At 42.6% G+C, this 22,380-nt stretch overlaps 1 protein-coding gene and 1 non-coding gene across 2 annotated transcripts; both read right to left on the bottom strand.

Annotated features, from left to right (window-relative positions):
- Nucleotides 1–839: 839 nt before the first annotated feature.
- Nucleotides 840–19,892, bottom strand: LOC131239715 (microtubule-associated protein TORTIFOLIA1-like). The gene is made up of 6 exons (XM_058237554.1): nucleotides 19,037–19,892; nucleotides 10,699–10,890; nucleotides 10,403–10,508; nucleotides 9,338–10,062; nucleotides 6,426–7,301; nucleotides 840–1,186 (listed from the first exon to the last, which is right to left on the bottom strand). Exons 1-6 carry the CDS (start codon nucleotides 19,748–19,750, stop codon nucleotides 992–994), a joined length of 2,808 nt encoding a protein of 935 aa, XP_058093537.1. The 5' UTR covers nucleotides 19,751–19,892; the 3' UTR covers nucleotides 840–991.
- Nucleotides 4,092–4,213, bottom strand: LOC131223656 (small nucleolar RNA snoR111). Its single transcript, XR_009160608.1, has one exon. It is a non-coding gene; the product is annotated as a small nucleolar RNA snoR111 (small nucleolar RNA).
- Nucleotides 19,893–22,380: the final 2,488 nt, after the last annotated feature.

The raw sequence follows: 22,380 nt of genomic DNA, 5'->3' as shown, positions 1-22,380 counted from the left end.
AATTAGTTATATATGGGTCCTTACTCTTGCTAGGGTGGTAGACTCTTAGGAGTTTCAACACCTGGTCAAGGGCTCGAGTACCCATAGGTGGTGAAATTCCACTACGGCGTGAATGTGTGGGGTATGTGTGCGTGTATAAAAAAATAGTTATTTATGATTTCACATGTTTTACATGCTCAATCGTGAGTTTTGACCTCTGATTTTCAAGTTTGAAATTTTTGGGGGGAAATCTGATTTTCAATTTTGTCCACTAATTTTCAACTTTCATGCTTGGTTTCCATGATCTATAAATTATATGACCTGATTTTTAATATAATTGCATCACTTCTATTAGGCAACACATCGTTTAGGTCCCTATACAAAGGAAACTTATTATTTGTACTTGTTTTTTTAATGCTCTTGAGTTCCAAGTGTATAATGATGTCCTTTTAATATAGCAATCTATGCAATATTTCCCATGCCAGCGATACCCAATATGTTTCTGTATTCCAAGGGTACATACATGCATCAATACCGATACCAAAAACACTAATTAGAATTACCTCCGGTCAGGTATTAATAGGTCAAGGTCCCCACCCGTGGTCCATTCTTGGCGTGTCCATACCCCCATTGGGCCCCAGCAAATGAGCTGTGGCACTTGGCCAATCGTCCAGGTGAGGTCAAGGTTCCCTAATCATACATCTCCACTTATAATTCTCCAATAGAAATTAACTAAATGTGATGGATGTTGTGTTGAACATCAAAGCTAGAGCATCCTTTTTTAATAAAGTCCCACACAAATTTAGCACACATACAAAGCAGATGGAAATGGACATTTATAGGGTACTAATTTCCAGTCATTGCAATCAAAATCAATGGTATTTAATTCTCTGAAACAAATCAGTTCATTTCCAGGTTCACACAATTATATATCAGAATACATGATATTCAAGATCCAAGTGGACCGAGGAGGGGGGGGGGGCGCGCAGAAAACCCATGAGAAAATATTTCACTACTTCTCGAGCTGTTGTAAGTTGATCCCCCACGCTGATGCTAACTGTAACATTAACTGATCTGCTGTGGCCCCTTCCCAATCCTCAGGAGGGTCCACCACTGTTGCATCATGCAAACTCAACAAAAGCTCTCTCTTGATTTCAATGGGGATGCCTAAGAAGTCAGGGCCATTTTCCATCACAAGATCTGTCAACTGCAAGCTCAAACAGAAAGGGGTGAGCAGATCATCAAGCCATGAAAGGAGAATCTATTGCGATCAGAATCATGGAGTACAATGCATAAGTTGAGATTACAAAGTGCCAAAATAATAGATATAGAAAAATGCACTAGAAGTTAAAGAGAATCCCAGGGAGGATTGCAGTTTATCTACAAAGGCAGGGAGGAAAGGATCTGTTGATTAAGGAAGCTTTGACTTGCTTTCCATTGTCTTTATGAGGGGTAGTATAGCCAAAGCACTTAGGCAATGGTTCTAAATCCACCGCCTAATACATGGGAACCTAGGCCTTCTTTTTAATCGTAACCCTGAGAAGTGTTGGAAGAACTGCTGGTTACTGTCATAAATGGGTTTTGGAATTCTTCAAGTCCTACAGGGGCCAAGGGAGATCCCCTCTCCCCTAGCATTTTTATCCTCGCAGAGGAATTCATAAGTAGGGGTTTCTGGAACCTCTTGAGTGGACAAAGCAATGGGAAAAAAAAAAAAGATTACGGAGGCACCCTACAGGGGTCGCAGTCCCTTAAATGTATCTCAGCCCTATAGAATACAAGATTGGACATCCAAGCAATTGCCTTCTAGATGAAGGAAGCATGATAAAGAGAGGATCCTTGGTCCAGTAACCTCTATAAAAAAAAAAAAGGCCATATTTCCCAGCCACTACTGACCTCCACCAGGTTCCCTCTTCAAGGCTGAATCTTCAAACCCATTTCCCCAATAGTGCTGAATTGACCTCCCCCAAGCTATGAATTCTAGCACACCACCCTCAACGATTGGCCTGCACACCTCCATCCAATTGAGGTGAAACTTCGTAGTCAACACCCCCCCTTGCCACGAGAAGTCCCTACGAAGCTTATCAATCTTCACCAAAACTAATTTAGGGCAGTGGAACTAGGACTAGACAGGAAGGTTTGACAGGGACACCTTGATGAGAGTTATTCTGCGGCCAAAAGGAAAGAAGCCTGCCCTCCCATGGCAATAGCTTTCTTTCCATGCACTCAATGACTAAATCCCAAAGATAGATGGCAGGCTTGCCTATACACAGGGGCGGCTCCAGGTGAGAGGGAAAGGACCCAGCCCGACACCCAAAGATACCAGCGAAGCGAACCACTTCGTCCTGACAAAGATGGACACCCAAGAGCTCACTTTTGATCAGATTAACATTGAGACCCGAAGCAACTTCAAAACACCGAATGATCATCGGAAGATTGACAATCAAAGACTCATCAGCCTCACAGAAAATAAGCATAACATCAGCAAACAGCACATGGTTGATCATGTCAGGGACATTACCGATCTGGAATCCCCGAAATAGATAAACCAATTGACCCCTCATCAGCATCGCACTAAGAGCTTCAGAGATGACATGAAATAAGAAGAGTGCGAGGGGATCTCCCTGCTGCAAACCCCTGGAAGCATGGAAGAACCCAAAAGGGGATCCATTAATTAGAACGGTATAGGCTTCACTTCCAGCTTCCGAGAAACTGCACAGCTATTTTGCATTTGCTTTATGTGTAGATGGTACAATCCTCTCTTTGAATGGCAGCAATATTCTTTGAAAAGAGGTATGGAGTTCCTAAAGGCTTGCGGAAGGGCACAAGGCCAGAAAATGGGCAATTGGCATCCATGTGCAAGCAGTGCAAATCTAGTGGAATGGATGCTACGAGGTGGGTGTGGGTGGTGGTAGTGGTGTTGGAGGGGAGGGGGATGGATTCCATGGTGATGAATATTAGGATTAGGAACCTTTCCGATGAGAAATCAAGGGTTGTCAACCTTCTAAGAAAGCTACAAGATGTATAGAACTTAGACTTGTCGGTGGGAAAATTTGGAAGCAGTCAGCTAATAGCAATTTCTCAGTCCAAGTTCTTTGACAAGGTGTTGACAGCAAGAAAGGGTTAAAGCCCACCATTCGCATGGGTGTGGAACACCTTGTTCCTAATAGAGATGAAGCTTTTTCTTTGGTCACCATGGCAAACAAGATTCTTACATTAGATAATCTAAAGAAATGGAATAACAGGTGCATCGTGTGTAAGGAAGAAGAATCCGTAGATCATCTATTCTTTCATTGAAAGGTGGCTAAGAAAGTACGAAACTATTTCCTCTTTCTATTGGGGGTGGCATGATCATTCAACAACACAAGAGGAAGAGCAGTGGTTGAATGGCTTGGTGGACTGCTCAAGGGGTAAAAGGAATCATTGTGCGTAAGGTGCCTATTTGGGACTTCATAGGGCCTGTGGAAGGAGAGGACGAGAGAATATTCAAGACTGAGCAGGCGCCGGTAGAAATCATTAATATCTGATTGTCAGTTGGGCAATATCAAAACAGGAATTTCAAGGATGGTCGAAAGCTGGTTTTTTTTTTTTTTTTTGGGAAGCTGGGAGAGAGCATAGCAAGTCTGATGTTCTTATACAATTTATCTGTTTTACATTCTGTATAGTAGCAAGCCTAATGCTTATGTGACAAGAGGGTCACATACATTGGGATTTTGTTTGTTTAGGCTGTAATGATATTTTTGGAATCACACTATCAATTCTCAAAAAAAAAAAAAAAAAAAAACTCTGGGTATGAGAAATTTCAATGAGCCAACTATGGTTTTATTAAAGAATAAACATTTTGCACCTTTTCCTTTATTTATTTCACAAAGAATTCCATTGTTGCCAATAAATTTAGGAAACTTTTGTCTTTTGACAGATTTCGCTCGTTAGTCATATTTGATCGAGCACTATTGGCAGTTACCTAATCACGGCTTCAAACCTATAGCTCGATGTTAGGCAGCACATGTTTCAACATTGAGGTCTCGAGTTCAAGCCCAGCTTACGAAAAAAGGAAAAAGGCAATTACTTAATTAACGACACCCTTTTTATTGATGAGTACAAAGAGTAGGAAGATGTTGTTGAGTCAACAATCAAATCGCCATTCAATGAGGGCGACTGAAATGATATCTCGACTTGTTTACTTTCCTCTGTTCATTCCATTATGAAACACCAAAAGACGCCACTCACTAAGAGGAAAGCAGAGGACCACATGCTGATATCTTCAATGACATAAAAGAAAGTTGCTGGCTGCTTGTTATAATTGAGTGGGTTGAAAGATTCAAATAAGAAAGTACCTATAATTCAACTGGCTTGAAATTATAAAAGATACATGTATAAGAATAATGCAAAGTGGTAGATTACCTACTTATGATGGATTCAATGATCCCATCAACAAATTATTCCTCACAACAAGTTTGGAAATTGATCAAATACCCAAGAACAGGTTCCAAGTAGATTCCCCATGTCCTAATTCAAGTCTGTTTTTTTTTTTTTTGTTTTTTTTTTCCAACCATGAAATATTATGTTATATAATGCAAGTCTTATATACTTTAAACATCACAGGCAAGTCGCTGAGTGCCAACACATGTACAAGTGTCATGAAGTGTCAACAGACTCTACAGTGTGCACAAACCTATTCCCAAATGGAGTACCGTGGCTTTCTGGATAACAACTTTATTGCTGATAACAGAGAGAATGCGAGTAAAGAGCAGAGAGATTTCATGATACATAAAAACAGGACAGAGATCCTCTCTTTTGCAAGCCTATCAGCTGACTCTTTAGGCTCACAGAAAAAAAATTTGACAGAAATGAACATATGAAGAATTAGATAAATCAAGAATTTCATTGCTGATGTTAGCGAGAGTCATTATTCCCATACTTCATCTGCTGGATTGGAAAGAAGTTTGCTCCCATTTTAAGGATGGTGGAGCTAGTATAAGGAGTCTGAAGGTGATGAATCGTGCCCTCCTAGGTAAATGGACCCGGAGGCTCGGAAATGAAAAGGATGCTCTATGGACCTCTGTGGTCAAAGGTAAATATGGGTCGTCTCATGGGGGATGGTGGACGAAAGACTCTTCGCAATACAGAGCGTCATGCCTGTGGAAAGGAATTCTGTGTGCCAAAAAACCGGTCGTCCAGAACATCAGGTATCAGCTTGGAAATGGGGCAGCCATCAGATTTTGGGAGGATCCCTGGCTTGGCGAAACGACCCTTAAAAGCAGATTCAACAACATTTATCAAATCGCCGTCCTTAAAGATAGCCCGATCTGTTGCTTTTTCTATCGTCTTGGATCAGGCTTAGTTTGGGAAATCAATTGCAACAGGAATTTGCACGATTGGGAGGTGGAGGAATATGCTGCCCTCCTCAATTGCCTCTCCATGGTCTCGCCAACCACAGCCGAACCCGACAAAATAGTGTGGAAGGGGGACAATTCCTCTCTCTTTTCGGTCAGATCGCTCTACCATCTTCTATCTCCCTCCGCTTCCCCTACATCCGCCTCGCATTCTTTTATCTGGAAGTATCACGCTCCTCCCAAGTTCATCTGTTTCAGTTGGTTGGCTGCTAGGAATAGGATTCTAACAATTGACAATCTGAAAAAAAGAGGCATGCAACTCCCCAACATTTGCCTCTGCTGCATGAATGCTGAAGAGACAGTTGATCATTTGCTGGTCCACTGCCCTCTCATCTCTTCCATCTTGAGGGATTTCTTCCATCGATTCAGCGTCAGTGGGTGTACTCCTGAAACTGCATCTTCCTTATTATTGTACTGGCATGGATTTGCTCTCGGGAAGATCCAATCGCGGATTTGGAGAATGGCGATCCTCGCCATTTGGTGGGCGGTCTGGACAGAAAGGAATGACCGATGCTTTAATAACATCCAGTCGTCGGTGCAAGCCGTCGGATCTCGGGCCAAAAATCTTCTTTTCGAATGGGTCGTTAACATCCCCTCTTTGAAGGGTTGTAATCTTCTGTTTTTAGGCGTGTAACTCTGGCTCTGCCTTCTCAGCAGAGCTTTTTTTCTTTTCTCCTTTTAATATAATCGTTACTTTTCAAAAAAAAATAATAATTATTCACGTGCAGATTTACTTTCAGAGTAATTTCTTAATGCATACTATATTTTGCATCAAGAAAGTCATATCATAAGCATTTGCATGGCATACATGGCAGCAAAAATCCACACAACATATATAACAAAAGCATATGAATTTTTATTTTTTTATTTGAAATGTTAATTATATATCCCTGCTGGCAAAAGCAAAAAGAAAATAAAAGAAAGCCACTACAAGCAGAGATCAGATCCAAATTTGTCTTGAGGCATATGATATTATGAATTAAAATTGATATGATTTGAGCTATCCAGAAATAATGAAAAAGGAATCAAAATAAAACCACGTGAAATGTGTACCTGTTGGATCCAAGATAAACCGATATCAAGCAAGCTCTGTTCTAGCAGAAACTGTCCGATTGCATGCAAAATCTCGCTCGCTATTTCACTGGAGAGCTGATCGATTACTGGGCCAGATCTGTCCATCAGCTTCACAAGCAATTGATCATCCCCAGTAGACAACAATTCAGCGTATGCTGAATCCATGTCGCCAACATGAAGTGAATCCATTGCATGGGTCCAGGAAGCCCAAAGTGGGCCTCTCTCCTGCCCTGAATTATCATCTGTCAGAGCTTCAGCATTTAATTCAGGAATAGTAACTCGTGCTGTAGTTCGCGAAGTCCCATTGTCCTCCCCAGCCACACGGATAGCTTCCAGAGTCGCCTCATCCTTGGAGGCTTGCCAGACGCTTCTTGCAGAAGGCCCTTCCCCAAGCCTAGGTCCTGGTCCCTTATCCCAGACTCTCCTATTCCCAACCTGATCACCTTCATGCTCTGTTCTGGGTAACCTGCCATCACTTGGAGCTCTTCTAGAACTCACATGCCCATTCCTTGAAGCCCCATGTGCATATGAATCCCATGCATCGGATGCATCTGATCTCCAAGGTGGATCTCTTCCTCTCACTCCTGAAACAATACCATCGGATGAGAGAAACCTTTCTGCGAATGGAATCCGTCCATCACCACCCCGGCCCAACTTGGAGCTTGAGTAATCAGCAAGGCCATTGTACTTGCTTAAAGGCCTACCAGATGAACCCTCAAATCCCATCATCAAATTACTACCTCTCCTACCTGATGATATTGCCAAATCCCGTGCCATGTCCTCAACAATTCTCTCAAGACCTCGCACTCTGTTTTCCAGTGTTACCATGCTATCATGAGACCCACCCATGAAGTCCTGCAATTTGCAAAAATATCTATGAGAATACCAGATCTGAAAACCAACATCTAGTTACAACTTCAACAAGTACAAAGCAATATAAGTACCAAAAAAAAAAAGAAAAAAAAAAAAGAAAGAAAGAAGAGCAACTAGTTTTGACAGGAAAATCATGAGTTTCATTTATTTATTTACTTTTTGGTTCAACCATGCATATCCTTATCTATTAGAAATAAAAAGTAATGTGGGCCCAAAATACCTTAAAATTATCTATTTGGTTGTACCTATGAGTTTAGATTGCATGCATAGTTAGTGTATGATTCTATTAGACACTCAGCCATCAGCAAAGCTATAGAATTGTAAAAATCTTCAAGGCAGAACCAGGAGATTCAAAACCCATTCTAAGAGAGAACCAATGCCAGCTTTGTCTAAGGATTGATTGAATAATGCAGAAACTTTCTTCCGCTGGTTTTATCCACCAGTGTATACCAATACACCTCACAAGGCTTACCCCTTCCATTTTGTTGTAAGAAGTACCTGTTAGTTATTAGGATGATGACTCTGGCAGCATTTTTTACGACTCCAAATTATATACTTGTTAAAGTTCACAGCAAACACAAAATTTTTGCAATAGAATATTATGCTGGAGAGAGCTCCACAAGAGTCAAGGCGATAGAGATGAGAAAGACCCTGAACTTGAGGAACTTGTAGCATGAGGAGCCTCAAGCTTCACATGGCATGCTTCCATCAATAGGCAAAGCAACAAGAAGACATGCCTTGCTGAAATGAAATTCAGTTTTGGCCCAATTAGCACCAGGAGTATCATCGTCGATTAGGCAATGAAACTAATCTAGAACACTAAAAGCCATGGGAATTTGAAAGAACCAATGATTCCTTGTGCAAATGCTACAAAAAGACAAACTTGTAAACATGAATATATCAGTCAACCATAAAGGCACTGGCCACTACAAGATATTCCTGTTAAACAATGAACTTGCTATGATAAAAACACCTGCTTGTTGTGAGAGCAGGACAGCCAAGGAAATTGACCATAACAAGAACATTGAAAACTGTTTACGATCCTGTCAAGGGAAAATATAAGGAGCATTAGATCCTTCCATATGACTAAAAATTCATGATGAATGAAGCAAGGTTACCTAGATCACAGGTCACTCTAAAACGGGAACAGCTACACAGTACACTACTTCCTCCAATACGCAGTATGCTAGGCATAGGATCATGTGGGTCACTCCACTACATACGCTAGGCATATCCAATATTGTTTTATGCATGAATCAATATTGTAATTTGAATATAAAATTACGAATTCTACCATTATAAATACCTCGCACATAGTATTGTATTATATGCATGCTATTGCATGCATCAGAATGTAAATTCCATGTTCTAGATAATAAATTTTCATTAGAACTTAATCAATACTAAGAGCATAGAACCACAATTTCAGATGGATAGTCGCGATCCAGATGCACGATTCAGAATAGGAAATGTAAGGAGGTAGGTGATTTAGGTAACATCAAGGTGTTCCAAAACCGTAACAGTGGCCATAACGGCCACCAATGTTGCCGTTATGATACAGGCCATAATGGCCATAACGGCCTTTTTTTTATTTTTTGAAAAAACTGTTACAGGACTGTTACGGGGCTGTTATGGTCCCCGTTACAGCCTTTTTTTTCTGTAACAGCCGTTTCAACCCCGTAACGTGTAATGGTTATGACCGTTACCGTTACGTAACCAATTTTGAATACCTTGGGTAACATGGGAACGAAGTGGAAAGCAAAGGAGTGACTGGAAAAAGACACGAAAGGGAAACAATCCCCAACAAGGCACTTGCAAATATGAACTCAAAACATTAACATGTTTCTGAAAATAATTGCAGGCGACCAACAAAAAGTTGAACCTACAACTATATATGACTACACACATGATAATAATAAGAAAACAACCATAGACCAGAGGAAGTCAGAGGCATAAAGGCAACATTTCCAAATTTCCACAGTCGATTCTCAAAGTAACAATTTCATCTTTATACAAACCTGCAACATGGTCATGAGATTGGCTTGTTGTCTCTCCAGTTGTGCCAACTGCCTCTGGATAGCTAACCAGTTTCCTTTGTTATTCATGAATGAACCTTCAGAGTGACCATCTGTTCTGGAGAAACCAGCACGAGCACCAGATAGGTCTCTCTGATTAATATCAATCCTGTCATCACCATCAAAAGCTCTTGTTTTGGGGTCTTTGCCCCTAAATATTCTTTGTTCTGTCCACTTATCCCGTGCATACTCATCTAAATCTTGCATTTTATTGTACACTCCGGCTCTTTTCTCGGTGCTATGATAATTTACATTGACTGGTCCATGAATATCATTACCCTCACCACATGGCGCCCCATTGTTGTTCAAATTGTCAATAGAATCAGCATCATTTAAATCTGATTCTTCTTCGCCTTGTGAGTGAGAAGAGTGAAGACATCTACGGGGCACCACCACTTCTACAGGCAAATCACCTGAACCCCTTGTCTCAAGTTTTTGGAAGAATTCTGGATTCAGCTCTTTGTCGCTCAAGGCGGGTGCTCTCTTCTTCAATATGCCAACTGTTTTGTCTGACATGCTGCTACCCTTGACTCTGGAAAGAGAATCTGCATTAGGGGAAGAAGCACTGGATGGATCCTTCCCTGAGGACTCCAGTCGTCTCTCACTGGTATTTGACCTTTTGAGGCCTGATTTCTCTGCAGACTCAGTTGATTCTGAATCTTTGCCATCTGCAGTGTTATATATGAACCAAATCACAAACTCAAACGAAAACAAAAAACCCATAGTGAATTAAGGGACTTGATCAGGTGTTCGTGGTTCCTAAGGTCGACATAATATGCTGGTGCTATATCAGATTCATAGTTGAGGTAAGAGCCGGACCTTTCCATTCTTTTGTCAACCACGATCAAAACGTGGCAAAAGGCTAGTGTGGGTTGCAGTCTCAGCGCTACCCTAAAAATCAAGCTCACTAAGCAGGCTTGAGAAACCCCTTAAACCGTGATCCTGTGGTCCACCCAAATGCTACCTAGACAGATGTTTTTTAGAAGACAAATTTAATTGCACACTAACCACGAGACCCAGCTTTTGAGTCGTCTGAGACAACATCTCCTCCATTTCCTGAAATCTTCTTCCATAGCTGCAATGCCTCGTTCATGCTATCTCTAACAGGTTTGACCTGAACAACCAAACCAATAAATTAATATATACTGCAAAAACAGAAGGACAAGCATGCTCCTCAACAAGAAGCAAATGTTCCAAAATTAAGCATATACTCTACACTCACAAATTTAGAAACTATATATTCATGAAATAAGTAAATCATTCCAAGCTTACTCAATCCAAGAAAGTAGAATCCATTAAGGCACCTTATCAAAACGGCAACCCTCGAGTGCTGTTATTGTTGAAGCAGCTCCATCAGAAATCAAATGGCTTAAATGAGATGCCATCACATTCAACGTATCAGCAGCTGCTTTACGGGTAGCCCAGTCACTGCTCTCAAGACAACCATGAATGCTTGGCATCAAAGTTGGCAAACTCTGAGGTGAAATTGCTCCCACCTGCAAGGAAATCAAACTGTAAGACGATCTCGTTTTAGCTATCTCAATTAAATAATGAGCTACTTTTTTTTTTCTCTTCAGAAGTTCTAAAATAAGCACCATTCCATATGTTCACTGGAGATGAGTTTTCTGGTATTCTGTCAACAGTACAGTGGAAATTTTTGAAGCCATCAATGGCTGGGATAGTATCAAATGTGTATAACTAAAATGAATGATATATAATATAATTCCATCAAAGTAACAAAATATGAAATAGCAGCTAAATCAAGATGCAAATTGATAGGAGATGTCAAAATGAACTCAGATAGGGTTATATATCACTCACTGCACCAGATGGCAGATCAGAAAGTGATCTGGCAAGATAAAGACAGAAAGTCTACCAATATTGCTGCTTTCGGATGCTCATCGAATTGAATTTCCATTTTTCTTTTTGAAAAAAAAACTTGGATTTTATTAAAAACAAAAACAAAACAGACAAAACAGCTCCAGGCCGCCAAGGTGGCAGCCCAGCCACATCCCAAAAAAGAGAAAATTACATCCCCTGAGCTTATCAATGATGGAGGCCCACTTGATAATGAACATTCTAGCCCTTTGGGAAACACCCTCTGCCGATTTACTTTCACCTCAAAAGCATCTAGCATTTCTTTCTTACCACACAGACCAAATTCTCCATAAAATCGTCCTTTCTTTTCCTAAGCTCACTCCGTGCCATGCTTTCAAGAGATCGCCTGCTGATGATGGAAAAGACCACATCACTTTGAGGTGAGATAAGATGTCTGTCCAAATTAAACCAATAAAATGGCAATGCACGAAGAGATGATCAACCATTTCCTCATCCCCCGTACAGCATAAACAAATATTCAGAAGAATCATTGCTCCTTTTCAAAGGTTATCAACTGTCAAAACCTTCTTTCTACCTACCAAGTACCAACCATCTGAAAGCCGCTATCTTAGGGGAACTTGATAATGCTAAACATGCTTTGTGTGCACCTCGTCCTTAATCATGGAATTTTTACTAAGAAAGGTGTAGAAGGATCGAACCAAAAAAATGCTTGATTTGTCAAGTCTCCAAAGCATACTATCTAAAAAGGAAGGATCCAGGAGACAGAGATGAACATGGTGTGCCGTAAAGGCTGTTACGTAAAGGTAACGGTGGCAACCATTACCCATTACGGGGTCGTAACAACCGTGACAGCCGTCATGCAAAAAATGACCTATAACCGTCATTAACGGCCTGTTACACCCTCTGTAAAGGCCGTAGCAGCCTCGTAGTGGTCTGTTACAGGACAAATACGGGTTTTTTGGATTTCTTTTTTTCAATGTTACAGGGCAGATGTAGGTTTTTAGGGTTTTCTCTTTTAATAAATAAAAGAGAGACCGTAACAGCCATTACAACCCATATCATAAAGGTAACGGTGCTGGCCGTTACGGAATTCCTAAGAGATGAATGTGATTCAGAAGGGCCACAAATTCTTCCACCTCCTCATCACGAAGATAATGCCTACATGGAGGGTCCCACACCACCTCCTCCCTTGCATAGGAGAAGCAATCTAAAACTACAATTAATGGATTCGAGGATAGGCAGAAGATCCAAGGAAATTCTACTTTCAAAGGAGAATCTCATATACATACATCTTCCCAAAGGTGAATTCTCTCTCCATTCCCAAAAGAGAACCCGATTCCTTCAATAAACGCTGACTGTACAGAAAGCACACCTTTCCACAAAGCTGAAGTTCTATAATAAGAGGAGCCCCTAGTCCACCATCCTTCCTGCGAGCAGCCATGCATATTTTTGATAACCTCTTTCCAAAGTGCGCCCTGTCTTCCTTCCCAAACCTCCAAAGCCATTTCCCGAGCAACGCCGAATTCATAGATTTGAGATCTTTGATGCCTACCCCAACTTCTTCGTATGTCTTGCAAACATTGTTCCATCCACAAGGTGAAATTTCCTTTTTATCTTCCACCCCATGCCACAAGAAGTCGCGCCTTAACTTCTCATGCCTAAAGAGCACTTAAAAATTGACACGAAATATAAGGGAAAGTTTGATACAATTGTGCCTTGATAAGCATGATGTGGCCACCATGAGAAAGATACCGACACTTCCATCTCACCAAATACATTTCAAACCTTTCAACCACCTTATCCCAAAGATGTTTCGTCAGCTTACCTATGCATAGAGGAAGGCCCACAAAAGTCGTTGGGAGCACCCCTACAGCACATCCAAAGATGTCCGCAAACTGCTTTATCTCCTCTTCCTCCATATGCACCCCAAACATCGTATTTTTCATAATATTAACCTTTAATCCCAAGACTGCCTCCAAGCAACGGACAATAGTTCTCAAGTGTTCCACCATGACCAGATCGGCGTCGCAGAATAATAAAGTATCACCCGCGAATTGAAGATGAGAAATTGGAGAAGCCATTCCTTCAACTTTAAAACCGGTAATAATGCCTTCCACCTACCATTTGTCAAGCATCCTCACCAGAGTCTCAACAATGATGATGAAAAGAGAAAAGGAGATAATGGGTCACCTTGTTGAAGGCCTTTAGAACTCTTGAATAAGCCTTTTAGAGATCCATTGAGCAAAACCACACCGATCCCACACATTCCCCTATCCACTTTCTCTATCTCACTCCAAACCCAAGGCGATGCAACATATATTTCAAAAAGCCCCAACAAACATGATCATACGCCTTTTATAGGTCCAATTTACAAGCAATGCCTTTACCTCTTGATCTATGCGTTTAAATCCAAACATTCGTGCACAATTAAAGCGCTATCAGGAATTTGGCGGCTCAGAATGAAAGCACTTTGATTATCGGAGATGATGCTCCCTAAAACCCCTCGCAACTGAGTTGCTGAGACTTTGGCCAAAATCTTATAAGGGCCTCCAATGAAGCTAATAGGCCCAAAGTCCTTCAAAGAACCCCCACTTGATATCTTTGGGATTATGCAATAAAGGAAGCACCAAGGTCATTTGACAACCTACCCCTCTCGAAGAATTCAACCATGAAGTCTATGACATGACATCCACTTTAACAATCTCCCAAAAAACTTGGTAAAACACCATTGGGTTCCCATCCAAATCGGGAGCTTTATCTCCTCCTAACGAATCCACGGCTATTTTCACCTATTCCAATGAGAAAGGCGTTTCTAGAGAACATGCTTCATCAGCCGAGAGCCTCTTAAATTGTAGTAGTTCCAATCTCGCCCTATTCCAATAATCCCCTCAGAGTAGGTCAAAATCGAAAGTAATTACCTCTTTTGCAAGGTGATTTTTATCTTCAATCCGGTCCCCATTGACCGGTAAGTTGCTGATTTTGTTAACTCTAGCATGCGCGTTAGCGATACCATGAAAGAACTTTGTGTTTTTACCGCCTACTTGGATCCACACGCTTCTCAAACCCTGTCGCCATCTAATTTCGTCTTCCAAAACCCTTGTCGAATATATCCAAGTGAGTTGTAGTCTCTTCGCCTTATCTTTTAAAGATAGATCACCTTCTTCCGCCTTCGAATCAAGAGCTTGGAGATCTGAAAAAATGCTAGCCGTCTCCATCTCCCTCTTACTGAGTTTAGCCCTTTTCCAAGTTTTGATTGTCTTTGAGCAACTTGAGTTTCCAACAAAGCTTGAAGCCCACAAACCCCTTTACATCAAATGCATTCCACCAATCTTTAACTAATTGAGAAAATCCCCCAACCTGTAGCTAAGAGAGCTCGAACCTTAAGGGTCTGTTTGGGCGGTGGGATTAGAAGTGATTAGGTGGGATGGGATTCAAAAAACATAATTATTACCCATGGGAGGGATTGTCCCCTATTGCCATGGGATAAGATTAATGACATGCTTTGTTGATAATACGGTGGTACATTGAATGGATATACTCACCATAATTTGAAATTACTAAGAATAACACACGTGTTATATCTAAACCGTTCATTTGTTTTGCAACCTCATTTTATGGCATGGGCCTAAAAATGAGGTAGATCTAAAACTTATGTGGCCCCAAAGAAGTTTTCAATGGTAAGTATTCAATCCCCGTTGCTTTCTATGGTGAGGTCCACTTGAGCTTTAGATTTACCTGATTTTTGGGCCCATGCTCTAAAATAATCTCGATAAATTGGTGGACGGTGTGGATATAGCCCACACATCATGGAGGGACCTACACAACTTGCTAACATTGAGTGAAATTGGCATGGGACCCAATGCAATTCCATTTAATGTAATTCCAAGCTTTTTCCATTCTTCCCAAACATGGAGTGGAATTGGCACAGAACCAAATGAATCTCATCCCACCTAATCCCTTCTAATCCCACCGCCCAAATAGACCGTAATGGTTTCGGACCACATTTTTCTTTGTCCATAGCAACCATCACTAGACAATGGTCAGAGATTGGCTTCAGGAGAGCGTGTTGATATATAAGAGGAATTTTTTTAATCCATTCTAGCAAAACTAGAAATCTATCCAATCTGGACATATGCGGACTCGATTGCCAGTTAGACCAGGTAAATTTACCACCTTGCATCAGAAGATTAATCAACTCATGCAAGTCAATCCAATCTGAGAAAGCCCTCATACCTACAATGACCCTGCCTCCATGTGATCTTTCAATAGAAAAACGAGATATTAAAATCTCCCCCAATAAACCATGGGCTGCAAAATTTGAATCCTATCACCATCAGCTCATCCTAGAACTCTTACCTTCTCTTTTCAAGATTCAGACCATATACGAATGTGAGGAGCCAACAAAAACCTGATGAAGACTCCTTCAAAACCACAAAAGCACCTCCCCACCACTCCAATTTAGACCAAGTTGACAAGTCTCACGCTGCCACCACACCCCTAGACATGCCCAGTGCATTAATGGCTACCCAATATACATTCTTGGCATCCCACAAAGTATCCAGAAACTTTTTTTCTAAAGTTTTGAACCCTCATTTCCTGTGAACTGAACACACTACCTGAACTTTACTCATTTTACACACATCTTTTATTTGCCTTCTCTTCTACTTGGATCCCACTCCCCTCACTGATGCAGGTGCATCTCCACACTGGGGTGGGGTGACCCACGAGGTGGGGTCTATGAAATGCAGAATGGCCACGGGGTGGGTCCCATTGTGGGACGTTAGTCGGTTTTCCTAGGAGGGCCTAGATAAAGGGTTATTTCGATGCTTCCCCAACAGCTTTAGAGCTTTTGGCGCGTTGGCTAGTACTCCTTGTATAAAATGGTATCAGAATAGGAGACCAGTGTTCGAGTCTCCTTATCGATGTGACTGGAAGATGTAGGTGCATATCCACATTGGGGTGGGGTGGCCCACAAGGTGGGATCTGTGAGATGCAGAATGGTCATGGGGTGGGTCCCACTGTGGGACCTGTGAGAAGCGGGGTAGCCCACGGGGAGATCTTGGTCGGTTTGCCTGAGAGGGCCTAGATAAAGAGATATTCTGGTGCTTCCCCAACAACTCTGGAGCTTTTGGTGCGTTGGCTGGTACTTCCTGCATCACTCACATTCCATGATAATATCTTCGTCTCGGAATGGATCTGCCCCTCTTCCCGTACCTAGACCTTGCAACTATCTCCCCTAAATTAAACAGAAAAATTCAATGAAAGGCTTACCAGTTTCCTATTGCTCGTAGACATTCTAAGGGCTTTCTTAGGAGATCTTGAATAGCTCTTGACCTGACCACGAGCTTCAACAAATGGGAACAAAGCCATCATCTTCGGGACGGTCGTCAAATGAAAGCCCTATCAATCTTACCACATGACCCAAAGCATCCCTAATCCATTTCTTCTTTCTAAGAACCTCAACCAACTTAGCCCATTTCGGATCTGAGACGTCCTTTCGCGCCTAGAGACTTAACTCCCCTGGATGAATCGAATCGTTCAGACCCACCATAACTTAGAGTGGCTCCACTTCTAGCACATGTCTTCCTTTATCTTCTACATTGGATTAACTCAAAGGTCTCAGATCGTTGTCTTGAAAGAGGGTAACTAATGCTTGATATGAAGCTGCTTCCAGATCCGCCCTAGAGGAAGATGAAACCCAGTCGGATGTTGTATCTTGATCATTCGACAGAAAGGAAAAATCGTCGTCACAGCAATGATAGACATCCCCTTCGAAAACCTCTGGAAATAGGATTAGGTCTCTGTTGGATATAAGTAGGCTCTCCTCGCACAAGAGAGACTTAATTCGACAAGGCAATTGCGTTGAAAGGGGTAATGGGTTCACACGTCAGATAAGGTCTCGCGCGAATGGATCTACTACAAGACGACCACCCGCCTCTTCTTCAATCCGCTCCATGATACGTGTCACTTCCTCCCAAGAAGAGGCATGCAAAGTATTAAAAGAAGGGGGATTCACAACTGACACTTCGGAAGCGAACACTCAATGTTGAACTGGACTCCCTCTACTACATTCGAGATTCAAAATCTCCTAGCTTGGGGCATCTAAACCAGCAAGCTATGACCTAAACCTACAATCTGAACCGGAAAAGGCCCTCCCAACCTCTGAAATCTTGCCACCTCTCCCCACCAAACTTACACATGGCAAATTTTCAAAGGTAGCCTTAGTCGGCATTGCAGGGCCATTAATGCAAAGAGACTGCAGAGTCCTCTCCTTCCGTGTGGAAGAAGGGTCGAGAAGCTCTTGCAGAAGAAGCCACACGTCCTCCACCCGATCCCATGCTTCACGGGACCACAAATTCCCTACTTCATCGCTTTGATTCGTCCATATACCCTCCGCCAAAGAAGTGTGATCGCCATCTTCTACGACTCTGTCTTCGACTCTGGATACAAGGATTTCAACTGAAACCTCCCCCATTGCTATGACAATTTTCTCCAAAATCATATTCTTCCGATATCTACGAATGTGAACCCATCCCCATATAATCTTTGCTCCGAAGATTGTATTTAGGTCTACTGCAATGACCTTGCCTAGACCTTCTCCAATGACCCGAAAAGTGTCCTCAAACCAGAGCTCGAGAGGGACCCCTATAATCCGAAACCAACACTCCTCCATCACAAAGGGTGAGAAATCCGACCATCAACGGATATCTATCATTGGGCCCCCAAATGAAACAACATTGAGAGATATGATTTTTTTAAACCCTAACTATGAGTTCATGGCTATCCATAGCTTGTCTTCCGTAAGAGCTTTCATCAATACCTACTCATCTTCAATAGCGTAAAGTGGAAATGACATCCAATCCCACTAAAAGTTTAGGATTAGGCCCCAAATAGCAATTGATATTGTTTCAGGTCCACCTTCAAACACAATAAATTGCATCGAGGGTTTGATCACCATTGTGAATTAAATGGTGACACCATATCTTTTTTTAGTTTCTTCCATATTCTTCCTATACAAAGGAAACCTATTATGTGCACTTCTTTTTTGAGATGTTATTATTTAAAAGTGTGTATTAAGGTCTTTTTTAACAATCCCTGAAGTTTCCATTAAAAAATTCAACCATTTTCCCAATGTTTCCCCATGTTTCTCAAAAAGTGCGATAAATTACCCAATTCAAAAGATATATCTCGTCCGATAACCGATACGTAAGGATGCGATACGTAACACAATACCAATATTCCGAACACTGGATCTAATCATGCAGTCACCATAGATCCATTCCACAACTAAAAGGCCATAAACTAAAATATACACTCTAGAGCATTCAAAATTCAAAATTGGTGTAGAAGGCATATTATAGCACACCTACTTTATGAATTCTAGAGGATTATATAATTTGATTAAATATATTTATATTCCCTCTGTAGAAATCAGAAACACCCATTTTATGTAATTTCATTTCAACCAGACAAAATGGGTATTTCTGACCTCTACGTAAATCTTCCAAGTGTATGTAATCAAGCTCTATAATCCTCCCAGCCAGTAAATTAAACCAAATCACCAAAACAAGCACATCATATACAAAACGAAAGGAAGAAACTAGTCATCATCTTCTTCTTCTTCTTCTCCCTATAAAAGACAAAAGTTCAAAGCAAAATATCTAGAGCACGAATGACCCAAATTATCCATATATATCGAATCAAGTTCCATAAATCTTTTAGAAATGCATGAATTTTACCCAAATTACCAATATGGGAATGGTAATGTTTATATTTCATGGAGGAAAGATATACAGGTCACACCTGCGAGAGACTTGAAACGACCGACAGAACCGCGGCCTTGGCTAGAAAGTTCTGATTGTTCAGATACTTGCAGATCCTCGGGCAGAGCTTCTGGAATGCAGTGATGGGCGGCTCCCGCGCACAGTCCACCATCCTGGCCAAGCACATTGCGCACCCCGCCTGGACGGCCTTGCTCTGTTCAGTCATGGCCTCGAAGAGTGGCTTGACAAAGAGCGCGACAGCCTCGCCGTCGCCCTTGATATACTGGGAGGAGAGGGCGGCGATGGTATCGCGGCAGGCATCGCGCACAGCGGAGTCGGAGTCCTTGAGGCGGCGGACAATGTGGGCGAGGATCTTAGTGAGGTGGGAGGAGGTGGCGTCGGGGTGGGAGGTGGCAAGGAGGGCGAGGAGGCGGAGGGATTCCTTCTTGACGGCGGGGGGCTTGTCGGAAGAGGCGGAAGTGGGGTCGAAGAGGGAATTGAGAAGCATGGGGAGGGAGTCGGGGGTGAGGGAGAGGACGATGGATTCGAGGTCGGAGACGGCGATTTGGTAGGTGTCACGATCGGAGAGCTTGGAGAGGGCGGTGAGGATGCGGTTTTTGAGCTCGATCATGGCAAGGTGGGAGGAGAGAGAGGAGGAAGATGGAGGTGGTGCTTTTGTTGAGGAAGGAGGTTGTGTTGGGGTTGAAGTGGGAGTGGTGGATTTGGAGGGTTTGGAGGGTTTGGTGGTGGACATTGCGAACGAGCGAGCGAGAGAGAGAGAGAGAGAAAGAGAGGTCTTATGTTGGGAAGGAGGAATGGCAATTCTGTAAATATGTTTCAGAGAGAGATGGCATTGGAGAGAGAGAGAGAGAGAGAGAGAGAGAGAAGAAATGAGATCTGAGAGAGAGAGAGAGAGAGGGAGGGAGGGAGTATTGAAACTGAAGAATTTGACACTAATCGGGTGGGGCAGACAGATGGACGGCGGATAATGGACGGGACTCGCGGACGCGAGTTGCCTGCACCCTGCCCGCAGGAAGTTGCGAAGGTACGTGGGGCCCACCGATATGTTGGTGAGAAAGCCATCCCGTCCATCAGTTTCTCCGGCTCATGTTAGGACTTGAATCCAGAAAAGAGCTACATCAAAAACTTAAGTGAGATGTAAATGGCCACCATTGAAACCGTACTGGACCTAACGTGATGTTTATATATCATCCAGACCGTTCAAAAGGTCATTCTAACTAGGATGAACTGAAAACACAAAAATTAGCTTCATCCAAAACTTTTATCCCCATAAAGATCTTAACGGTGGCCGTTCCATCTCCACTGTTTTCTGTAGTGTGGTCCACTTTAGTTTTGGATCTGGATCATATTTTGGGATCATGAACAGGAGAAACTGATGGAAGGGATTGCTTCTCACATGCATCTCAGCGGGCCCCACATAGCTTGCGACTTCAAGTCCGCGACTCGCTTGGAATCCTGTACTACAGTAATCCCAAGCCACCGTGATGTTTCAGTTATATCCGTCCATTTCGGTGACTCATTTTAGGACCACTGGTAGAACCTTCGTGGGCCCCACCGTGATGTTTATATGCCATCTGAGTCGTTCACAACTTGATGCCCACCTGGATGAAGGGGGAACAGAAATATTAGTCTCATCCAAAGGTTGCGTGCGCTCAGGAGGGTTTCAACGGTGCATAACGTTTTCTTGTGGTGTGGTCCACTTGGGGATTGGGTCTCCTTCATTTTTGGGCTTATGTGCTAAAGTGAGCTGGAGAAACGGATGGACGGAACGGATGTAACAAAAACTTCAGGGTGTGCCTCACAGAGCTTGGGATTGCGGACGTCGGCGGACTACGTAAGCCACTGTACACGTGCGACCGATGGTGGCCATTGGGGAAGCGGATCGCCTGTAGCAACCGCCGCGGAGATATTCCTATTGCACGACGTGGCCCAAGCTCTGTGGGGCCCACCTGATGTATATGTCTTATCCACGTGGTCCATCTGTTTTGCCAGCTCATTCTAGGGCATGAGCACGAAAATGATGCAGATCAAAAGCTCAAGTGGACCACACCACAGAAAACAGTAGCGATTAAACACCCACCGTTGAAAACTTCCTGGGGCAATAGAAGTTTTGGATCAAGCTAGCTTATATTTGTATTTTTAGTTCATCTAAGTTCGTGTGACCTTATCAACGGGTTGGATGGCAATGACAAATAAAATATCACTGTGGGTAGGCCTTAGAAAGTTTTCAACGGTGGTCCTCATTGTCCCACTGTTTTCTGTTTTGTGGTTCAGATGGACGGCGTGGATTAAACACATACATCACGGTGGGCCCTACAGAGCTTGGGCCACGTCGTGTCGCACGGATATTGATATGATGTTGGAGTTTTGCTAAGCCCGCAGTGTCCGAGGGAACCCATCACAGTACCACCTCATGTCCCAAACGTGGCACACGTGTGAAAGATCTAAGACGGCCATCGAGTGGGCCCCACCATGAAGACCCCCTTGACTTTTAGTCCAGACCTGTTCACTCATCGGCTGAGCTACAATTACTAAACCAATTTTCTTCCAAGCCATTCTTTAATTGGGGCCAGCCCAATGGACGGCTTTGATCTCACACGTGTGTCCCACATTGGCACATGGACGACACAATGTCTCTCTTGTACACGCGTGTGAGCTAAGCAGACCACTTCAATGAGACTCGCTGCAGATGGCCCGTGCACAAAAATCCCACGATCAGAAAATCCTGGCCATAGAATCTGGCCTTCTTTATTAGCTAGCTGATAACCGAATTATATCCTTTCATTCTCAAGGTTTTCTCGTTGCCAGCTATTGGCCGTTCGTTTGTTGTTTGTTGCATGTACCATTCACGGTAAATCTCATAATATCAACGGTTTAGATCACTTAAACCATAGATTCCAAGGGAAAAAAAATAAAAATGAGATGCAACAGAAGCAACTGTGTTTATAGGTGGGCAGCATCTGACTCGATTCGTTGGATCCGAATCGACCTGATCTGAAAGCCAGGGTCAGGTCGGATCGAGTAGACCCGCTCGGATCCGAAGCCTAACTGAGTCAAGTTTGGGTCACATGGCAACTCGATCCAATCTGATCCAAAATTCGATCCGATCCGGAATCGGGTATTATAAAATCAAATTTTCTTTTTTGTTTTTTTTACCTTTATCCTTTATTTATCCGAACCCTAACCTTACTCGAGTCGGCGCTGCATCAAACTTGATCGAAATTCAGGCCAGTCCACCGATCATCCTCGTCCATTCATCAGGTAGGTTAATTTTATACGTTTTTTTTCTGTGCTTATTCGAGCTTGGGACCTCGGGTGCAGCCATGCAAGCTGCTGGTGACCTGCCCTAGCTCGGGACCTCGG

The sequence above is a fragment of the Magnolia sinica genome, chromosome 1 (assembly GCF_029962835.1).
Source record: "Magnolia sinica isolate HGM2019 chromosome 1, MsV1, whole genome shotgun sequence".
NCBI classification, from domain to species: domain Eukaryota; kingdom Viridiplantae; phylum Streptophyta; class Magnoliopsida; order Magnoliales; family Magnoliaceae; genus Magnolia; species Magnolia sinica.
This window is presented reverse-complemented; position numbering and strand designations above follow the sequence as displayed.